We start from the raw sequence: 10,135 nt of genomic DNA, 5'->3' as shown, positions 1-10,135 counted from the left end.
CCTAAGCCTACAACAGATTAAAGTTTTTTTTTTATGTTTCTTTTTTTTTTTTTCATTATACTTTAAGTTTTAGGGTACATGTGCACATTGTGCAGGTTAGTTACATATGTATACATGTGCCATGCTGGTGCGCTGCACCCACTAACTCGTCATCTAGCATTAGGTATATCTCCCAATGCTATCCCTCCCCCCTCCCCCCACCCCCCACCCCACAACAGTCCCCAGAGTGTGATGTTCCCCTTCCTGTGTCCATGTGATCTCATTGTTCAATTCCCACCTATGAGTGAGAATATGCGGTGTTTGGTTTTTTGTTCTTGCGATAGTTTACTGAGAATGATGATTTCCAGTTTCATCCATGTCCCTACAAAGGACATGAACTCATCGTTTTTTATGGCTGCATAGTATTCCATGGTGTATATGTGCCACATTTTCTTAATCCAGTCTATCATTGTTGGACATTTGGGTTGGTTCCAAGTCTTTGCTATTGTGAATAATGCCGCAATAAACATTCGTGTGCATGTGTCTTTATAGCAGCATGATTTATAATCCTTTGGGTATATACCCAGTAATGGGATGGCTGGGTCAAATGGTATTTCTAGTTCTAGATCCCTGAGGAATCGCCACACTGACTTCCACAATGGTTGAACTAGTTTATAGTCCCACCAACAGTGTAAAAGTGTTCCTATTTCTCCACATCCTCTCCAGCACTTGTTGTTTCCTGACTTTTTAATGATTGCCATTCTAACTGGTGTGAGGTGGTATCTCATTGTGGTTTTGATTTGCATTTCTCTGATGGCCAGTGATGGTGAGCATTTTTTCATGTGTTTTTTGGCTGCATAAATATCTTCTTTTGAGAAGTGTCTGTTCATATCCTTAGCCCACTTTTTGATGGGGTTGTTTGTTTTTTTCTTGTAAATTTGTTTGAGTTCATTGTAGATTCTGGATATTAGCTCTTCAAGGAGAACTACAATCCACTGCTCAAGGAAATAAAAGAGGATACAAACAAATGGAAGAACATTCCATGCTCATGGGTAGGAAGAATCAATATCGTGAAAATGGCCATACTGCCCAAGGTAATTTATAGATTCAATGCCATCCCCATCAAGCTACCAATGACTTTCTTCACAGAATTGGAAAAAACTACTTTAAAGTTCATATGGAACCAAAAAAGAGCCCGCATCACTAAGTCAATCCTAAGCCAAAAGAACAAAGCTGGAGGCATCACACTACCTGACTTCAAACTATACTACAAGGCAACTGTAACCAAAACAGCATGGTACTGGTACCAAAACAGAGATATAGATCAATGGAACAGAACAGAGCCCTCAGAAATAACGCTGCATATCTACAACTATCTGATCTTTGACAAACCTGAGAAAAACGAGCAATGGGGAAAGGATTCCCTATTTAATAAATGGTGCTGGGAAAACTGGCTAGCCATATGTAGAAAGCTGAAACTGGATCCCTTCCTTACACCTTGTACAAAAATCAATTCAAGATGGATTAAAGACTTAAACGTTCGACCTAAAACCATAAAAACCCTAGAAGAAAACCTAGGCATTACCATTCAGGACATAGGCATGGGCAAGGACTTCATGTCTAAAACACCAAAAGCAATGGCAACCAAAGCCAAAATTGACAAATGGGATCTAATTAAACTAAAGAGCTTCTGCACAGCAAAAGAAACTACCATCAGAGTGAACAGGCAACCTACAAAATGGGAGGAAATTTTCGCAACCTACTCATCTGATAAAGTTTGTAACAGTCTCAAAGGCAAAGCAGAAGCCCGCATTTCCCCTGAAGGGTTAATGGGAAGTCCTCCAACAAAAGCCAAGGTCTCATTTATTTTCTGCCTTGTTTACTAAAGAATTACTTTCTTCATTTAGATTCCTTCTTCCTTTCTCTTCTCAGCATCCTTAAAACCACAAGTGACGTGAGCAGGCTTCTCTCTTCTAGGAATGTTCAAAGTTGGGCGCCTTGGAAAATGGTAGTTTCAAAGACACAACTAGGAACTTTTCAAAGAAAGATACTTTCAGCTAGAGATAGAGAGCCCCTGACTATAGGAACCAGAATTAATTAACAGCAGAAAGAGTAGGAAAGCTTCTGAAACTGTAGCGGGCCATAGGAAGGTAAAGAAGAGCGTAATGCAGGTCAGGACCAAAGAAAATGACACCAAAGATCAGTAACACAACAGCGACTGACTCTAGTTGCCCACATTGGGGAAATATATTCAGTTTCTGGTTAGGAGGGCTGAGTGGTTAAAATGAGAAGCACTGTTGTATAATACATTTGTGCATATGTGCTTATGCTGTCTAGTTATCTCAGGTCGGGTTCTCTGAAAGTGGGGGGCAAGGTGGTTATTTGGGTTCAATACCTGTGAAAGGAAAGGAGAGGAAGCAGGACTGATCAGAGGAAGAAGAAGAACTGTAAGGGCTCAACACAGCCTTGACCAACCTGGTGAGAAATGACTGGTCTTTATACCCCTACCTCATTCAGTCACCTGACACAGGCTCCCCTGGAAAAGGCTTGACCTCAGACAGAGGAGGCAGCTCTCTGCAGCCAAAGCAGACCCCGAAGGTGCTGACAGCTGGACACTGTCTGCTGACAGTCCTTCTTCCAGCTGGGCTACAAGCCTTTCTTGAAAGGGAACCTACCTGAGTAGCACATCTCTTTGCCTACCATAAGCCTACTGTAAGCCTTTCCAGAGTTAATATAGTGTTTTTCTTATAATTCTCAAAATATAAAAGATATTACATTTACAGTAGACAACTCCATATATTTAATGTTGAATACAAAATTACTGTTAGAATTTATCTTCAGTGGATTATCAGGTAGCTGATATATTTCTGTGCAAGCTAGAATTACTGTTCATACACTTATTCATCCCACAAACATCTATTAACTATTTATTGCATACAAGTCACTGGAAATTGAAATATAAATAAGTATACTTTTATCATAAACTCCTAGAAGTCAGATTCTAGTGGGGAGGTCGATAAAATAGACAAATAATTAAAGAGGTGAGTTAAAAAGATCGTCTAAACACAGTGCTATAGAGGTTAAAGGGACATGAAGAAGAAAGCACTTAGCTGTGTCTGCAGACATCCTCCTGGAAGAGCAGATGTGGGCCTTGGCTGTCAAAGGACAAGAAATATTTGCATAGCAACATTACAGGAAGAGCAAATTGTATGTGTAAAGGCTCAGAACAATGAGAAAGCGTTGCACAGATTGAGAACCACAGGTAAATTGACATGACCAAAGCACAAGCACTATTTAAGTAGGGATTGGAATATAAGACTGGAAATATATCTATATATATTTGTGTGTGTGTAATTATCTCATTAATTTATTAATGTTATTTTTTACTGTATTTTATCTTGCCAGTGTTTGTCAAATATATTTAACCATGGTTTGTGGGGGCTTTTTGTTTTTTGCTATAACATATTTCTGCAAGACATTGTTTTTGAAATGTTGAAAGACAGTGGTGACTGAGCCTGCCAGATAATTTGGGACATAAGCTGGATCTAGTACCTGTGAACAAGTGTATTCTGACTTGATATTGACAAATAAGGAAAAGTTATTACTGGATGCAAGTTCTGGGAAGACTATAGCAGTATCTCTCTCTGCTCTTGGAGATTGGAATGCGGAACTCTGCAAGGAGGAACATTCTATAAAGAGTCATTAGCAACCACCTGGTTCAGGTCACAAGCAGGGAGAGGAAAGACTGCAGTCTTTCGTTCCTTCTGGTGCAGCTTAACTGATTTGAAGAAGCCGAAGAAGAAGATCCAGTAGCACGGTTAAGACTTTAGCCATGGCATCTGTATCATACCAAAAGCCAACATCTACTACTGTGGGGAAACAAATGATTTTTACAGGTAAATAGTTTTTGTGTATGCTTTCACAAGGAGATCCAAATTTGCTTTTTCTCTCACATATATGATTTTTATATAATGGATATAACAATGAAATGATCACATATGTTTTTTGTTTGTTTTTGTTTGTTTTTTGGGTTTTTTTTTTTTTTTTTTTTTTTTTTTTTTGAGACAGAGTCTCGCTCTGTCGCCCAGGCTGGAGCACAATGGCGCGATCTCGGCTCACTGCAACCTCCGCCACCCGGGTTCAAGAGATTCTCCAGCCTCCGCTTCCTGAGTAGCTGGGACTACAGGCATCCGCCATCATGCCCAGCTAATTTTTGTATTTTCATAAAGATGAGGGTTTCACCATGTTGGCCAGGCTGGCCTTGAACTCCTGACCTCAGGTGATCTGCCTGCATAGGCCTCCCAAAGTGCTGGGATTACAGGCATAAGCCACCATGCCCAACCCACCTACATTTAATTTACATGATACTGCTATCTCATTATGCCCACTCAGTCTGATCATCATCATCTTGTTGCCATAAACATGTCTTTAACACAGCAGTTGTCACTATATCTGAGGTAACTTTCACAAAGGAATATTTGAATTAGCATAGCTTTTATGGTTTGTGCAAGAGAAACTTCTTTGATGTAATAAAAAACATACTTTTCGTCAAATTTTTATTAACACTGATTTAAGCTTCTCATAACATTATAAACTTGACATATTTGCTTGATAAAAATTTGAGCAGGATATGCATTAAACCTAGTAAAGTTATTGGTTTGTGTTTTGTTCATTCAACTTACTTTAAATGATTTGGGCAGTGTGTGTGAAATTATAATAATATCTAAAAAATAGAATATGACTAGTTGTGGTAAGTCTATAAGGCATAAACTAAACTTCATTTTATTTCCTTTTTTTCCAAATTATTTATTTTTTGAGACAGAGTCCCGCCCTGTTGCCCAGACTAGGGTGCAATGGCACGATCTGGGCCCTCTGCACCCTCCACCTCCCAGGTTCATGTGTTTCTCCTGCCTCAGTCTCCCGAGTAGCTAGGACTATAGGCACATGCCACCACATGTGGTTGTTTATTTATTTATTTCTTTTGTACTTTTAGTAGAAATGGGGTTTCACCATGTTGGCTAGGCTGGTCTCGAACTCCTGACCTCAAGTGATCCACCCACCTGTGTTGGGATTCCAGGCATGAACCTGGCCTTTTTTTCTTTTTTTCCAAATTGTGAGCATATTTTACAATGTTACAGAAAAATAATCAAATGCATATTTATGGTGGGCATTTATGATTTGTGTTGCTCATCATCCATCTCATCCACTCCCCTTCTTGTGACTCACTTGGCTTTGGGAAAACCATCTCTTTCCTCACTCTTACCTCTTTTTTACTCCTGTTGAGAAGGACTTTGTCAACAAGAGTACACTGCTTATCTGCAATTCCTTTTGCCTTTATTCTTATAAACTCTATTCATTTCCAAAGTTACTTAAGTCTGCACATTTTCTTTCTAGCCTCTTCAGTAAGGTTGTTTTATGCACTTGTAATACAGTTAGATTTTCTTGTCACAGTCTGAATTCCTTCCTGAAATCCTACAATCTCCTAAATAATTTTTTTTAATTTGCATCCATTAAGGTTTGCTTTTTATGCTATTAAGTATATGGGGGTCTTGACAAATTAATAGGACCATGTATTCACCATTATAGTACCATACGTTATAGTTTCACCACTTAAAAAATCTCTTGTGCTTCAGCTATTCATTCCCCCCTCCCCCTTACCCCCTAGCTCCTGGCAACCACTGATCTTTTCACTGTCTCCACAGTTTTGCCTTTTCTTGAATGTCACAGAGCTGGAGTTATACAGTATGTAGTCTTTTCAGATTGGCTTCATTTCCTCATCAATATCATTTTAAGGCTTCTCCACATCTTTTCATGGTTTGATAGCTTATTTCTTTTTACCACTGAATAATATTTCACTGTGCGGATGTGTCACAATTTGTTCATCCCTTCCCCTGTTGAAAGACATCTTGGTGGCTTCCAGTTTTTGGCAATTGTGAGAAATGCTTCTATATACATTTATGTGCAGCCTTTTGCATGGATGTGTTTTCAGATCAATTTGGTAAATGCCTAGGAGAGTAATTGCCGGATCCTGTGTTAAGCCAAACTGTCGTCTAAACTAGCTATACTATTTTGCATTTCCATCAGCAATGAATGAGAGTCCTTGTTGCTTTGTGTCCTTGTCAGCCTTTGGTATTGTCTGTTTTTGACTTTTTTACCAAAAAAAAAAAAAAGAAAGGTCATTTAGATTTTTATCCTGTGTTTTCTTTTAGACATTTTACAATGTTACATTTTCATTTAGGTCTATAATCTATTTTGAAGAGATTTTTGTGCCTTTTAAAGTTTTAATTTTCATCAGCCAAAAAATCTCCTCTTTTCCTTAGCCAGTTTGGGTTGGCTTTTCTGTCATTTGGAACTGTGCAAGAGTCTTAATTAATACTTAAAATTTCTTCTAACTTACACCAGTGTATATACTTAGTTTTATGTATTCACATAGTTCAAATTGTTGTCACCTTTGATAGATTTCTGTCTTTCATTATACTGACATATAATACTTAGCTTCACAGCCTCCTGTATTTTATAATTTCCTAATTTTTACTGTTACAAATTTGTATGAATACTTTGCATAAATTATTTTTCTTGTTCTCTTATTTTCATGTGGTATATATAGAGAGAGCAGAATTAGCAGGTGAAAGATACAAACAGATATATAACTTATTAATGCCAGAAGCTTTAGAGAATTGTATATACTATGAACAATGTATACGTATTTAAAGCCCAACAATTTTTTTTTTTGAGACAGTCTCCCTCTGTTGCTCAGGCTGGAGTGCAGTGGTATGATCTCAGCTCACTGCAATCTCTCCCTCCAGGGTTCAAGTGATTCTCGTGCCTCAGCCTCCTAAGTAGCTGGAATTACAGACGTGAGCCACCATGCCCACTAATTTTTTGTATTTTTAGTAGAGATGGGGTTTCACCATGTTGGCCAGGCTGGTCTCGAACTCCTGACCTCCGGTGATCTGCCCCACCTCAGCCTCCCAAAGTGCTGGGATTACAGGCATGAGCCACCACAACCAGCCCCCACCAATATTTTTTAAAATCATTTTTATTACTTTGAAGAAGTAGATATGAATCCTTTTTTGCCTTTGCCTTTTACAAATTTTATTGTGACTATTTTAAAACACACACCAATGAACTCCCACTTACCTGTCACCCATATTCAACATTTATCAAAATTTTGCCACATTTGACTCACATCTCTCGTCTTTTTCTTGTAAAAATATTTTAAGCCCAGTTATCATATTATTTCACTTACATATTTTATTGTGCATCTGAAAAAAGATGAACATATTCTTACATAGCCACATTGCCGTGACTGCACCTAACAAAATTAATAACTATCATTTGGCATCATGTAATTAACAACTCCATAATAAAATTTTCCTGATTGTCTCTAAAATGTATTTTTACAGTTGATTTTGAGAATAAGGATCCAACACACATTGCATTCAGTTGTGTTTTCTCTTTTTATCTCTTTTAAACTGGTGCAGTCTTCCCTTCTTTTTTCCCTGCCATTTACTTGTTGCAGAAACTGGATCAGTTATGCAGCAGAAATGTCCAACGTTCTGAATTTGTCAATTACTTCCTTCTCATGTCATTTAACTTGTTCCTTTATTCTCTGTAAAATGAATTTGGCTCTAGAGGCTTGATTATAGCCAAGTTCAACTCTTTAGGGATGCTTATGTCTTAGATGGTACTGCAGTCAGTTCACAGAAATCAAACTTTTGAGCTGTTCAAGAATAATAATTTTAACTCCTATAAGGCCCATCACTTACCACCTTTCTAACCTATTGGAGCTTGGAGCTCTTTCCTCCATGTTTGGAACTGTTTTTAATATGAAGTCCATGTTTTCATAAAAACATTAGTTTAAGTGAAGTACCCAGGCTAGGCAAACAAAAGATTGATTTAATCCATGCAAATATTGTGTAATTGTGATAAAAACAAGAAAAATATCTTGTCACTATTAATAATTAATATGACAATAAAATATCATGAGAAATCATTTAAAAATTATTTTGGATGTCAATAATGTAAAAAAAAACTATGTAGAGGATGAGAAAATACTGAGGAATTTCGCAGCAATTCTGAGAGTTACTTTAGAGCACTTTTAAGAGTTTCATAGGATTTTTATTGATTTCTAATTTAATTTTAAAGTGAAATTTTGGCTGGACGTGGTGGCTCACACCCTGTGATCCCAGCACCTGGGAGGCCGAGGCAGGTGGATCACTTAAGGTCAGGGGTTTGAGACCAGCCTGACCAACATGGTGAAGCCCCATCTCTACTAAAAATACAAAAATTAGCTGGGAGTGGTGGCATACCCATGTAATCCCAGCTACTCAAGAGGCTGAGGCATGAGAATTGCTTGAACTCAGAAGGCAGAGGTTGCAGTGAGCCAAGATTGCACCATGGCACTCCAGCCTGGGCAACAGAGTGATACTCTGTCTCAAATAAATAAATAAATAAATAAATAAATAAATAAATAAATAAAATTTTGCTTTCTCTTGGCATAGGCATAACACTACTCTTTTTTTTTTTCTTTTGAGGGAGGGTCTCACTCTGTCACCCAAGCTAGAGTGCAGTGGCACGATTATGGCTTACCACAGCCTTGACCTCCCTGGGCTCAGGTGATCCTCCCACCTCAGCCTCCCAAGTGGCTGGGACTATAGGCGTGTACCATCACTCCTGGTTAATTTTTGTATTTTTGTAGAGATGGGGTTTCACCATATTGCCCAGGCTGGTCTTGAACTCCTGGGCTCAAGGGATCTGCCCACTTCGACCTCCCAAAGTGCTGGGATTGCAGGCATGAGCCACCGCACCCAGCCAACACTATTCTTTTATTTATCATTTATAACTACAGTTGTTTTAATTTTCATTTTAAAAAATTTCCACGACGCTTCATTATTCTATGTGATGATTCACAGTATATATCTATCTTGTATACTCGACTACTTAACTAATGTGATCACTCATCAAGTCTTATTTTTCTATCAAATTTTGATATATTTCCTTTTAAAATACATTTTTGATGCTAATTTTTTATCCTACATATTTGAAATCCAATTTAACAAATTGAGTGCCAATTAAATACTAAAAACTTGTCCATTAGCATTGGAGGATACAAAAATATACATGAAAAAAATGTTCTCTTTTCTAGAAGCTTATAATCGATTGGATAACCAGAACATAATAGGGTTGATTTGCTCAGTCTAAATATCCATCACAGCATAGTGTGGCATCCAAAGGAAACACAAATCCAATTCCAAAAACCCTGAGAAATAACAGGAAATTACCTCACATAACACTACACAAAACTCAGCCATATGTTTTGTTTTGTTTTCCCACTCATTTCTCTTCTTTTTGAGTATCATAGTTAGAGCATAAGTTACTTCCTACATTGCAGATGGATCCTTGAATTTATTTAGTTTTCGATTAATAAAGGAATTGAAATTCTTTTTGAAAAAACTGTCAGTGGATCCAACTTTTAAAACCTTTTTAAAAAGTTGATATATAACATACTCTATTAAGTACATTAATTTGTCTTTAGCTTGATAACATTTTACAAAGTGAGCACCTTTATGTATGCACTTTTAGATTAAGATAGTGAATATTTTTATCACTCTAAAAAGTTCCTGTATGTCCTTTCCCAGTCAATCCTCCCACAATCAGATGCTGTTCTGATTTCTGTAATTCATGTTTTCAATAACTGTGAGTTTTAATCTAATAGGGCAAGCTAACCATCTGTACTTTTAAAACATTTATTGGCTGGCTATTCTTCCACAGAAGTTTTACTACCAATTTGCTAAGTTCTGTAATGACATAGTGAGGAGATTTTATAAATAATGTTTGTTTGTTTTTTTGAGACAGACTCTTGCTCTGTTGCCCAGGCTGGAGTGCAGTGGCACAATCTCAGCTCACTGCAGTCTCTGCCTCCTGGATTCAAGCGATTCTCCTGCCTTAGCCTCTCGAGTAGCTGAGATTTCAGGTGTGCGCCACCACGCCCAGCTTATTTTTGTATTTTTAGTAGAGATGGGGTTTCGCCATGTTGGCCAGGCTGGTCTCAAACTCCTGAGCTCAAGTGATCCACCAGCCTTCACCTCCCAAAGTGCTGGGTTACAGGTGTGAGCCACCGCACTCTGCCTAGAAAATGTTATTTTTGTATTAC

At 37.8% G+C, this 10,135-nt stretch overlaps 1 protein-coding gene across 2 annotated transcripts in view; it reads left to right on the top strand.

Annotated features, from left to right (window-relative positions):
- The first annotated feature begins 3,680 nt into the window (after positions 1-3,680).
- The window catches only part of SPMIP2 (sperm microtubule inner protein 2), a 144,342-nt gene continuing 137,887 nt past the window's right edge, over positions 3,681-10,135 (top strand). Inside the window, exon 1 of one of the 2 annotated variants that reach the window (XM_031010219.3) lies at positions 3,681-3,875. In XM_031010219.3, the coding sequence (XP_030866079.1) occupies positions 3,812-3,875 (64 nt within the window). In that variant the 5' untranslated portion in view covers positions 3,681-3,811. The remainder of the gene's footprint in view (positions 3,876-10,135) is intronic. The other variant, XM_031010220.3, reaches the window with a different exon arrangement.

Source organism: Gorilla gorilla, chromosome 3 (assembly GCF_029281585.2).
Source record: "Gorilla gorilla gorilla isolate KB3781 chromosome 3, NHGRI_mGorGor1-v2.1_pri, whole genome shotgun sequence".
Taxonomy (NCBI): Eukaryota; Metazoa; Chordata; class Mammalia; order Primates; family Hominidae; genus Gorilla; species Gorilla gorilla.
The sequence above is the reverse complement of the archived record's forward strand: the minus strand, read 5'-3'. Positions and strand labels throughout refer to the sequence as shown.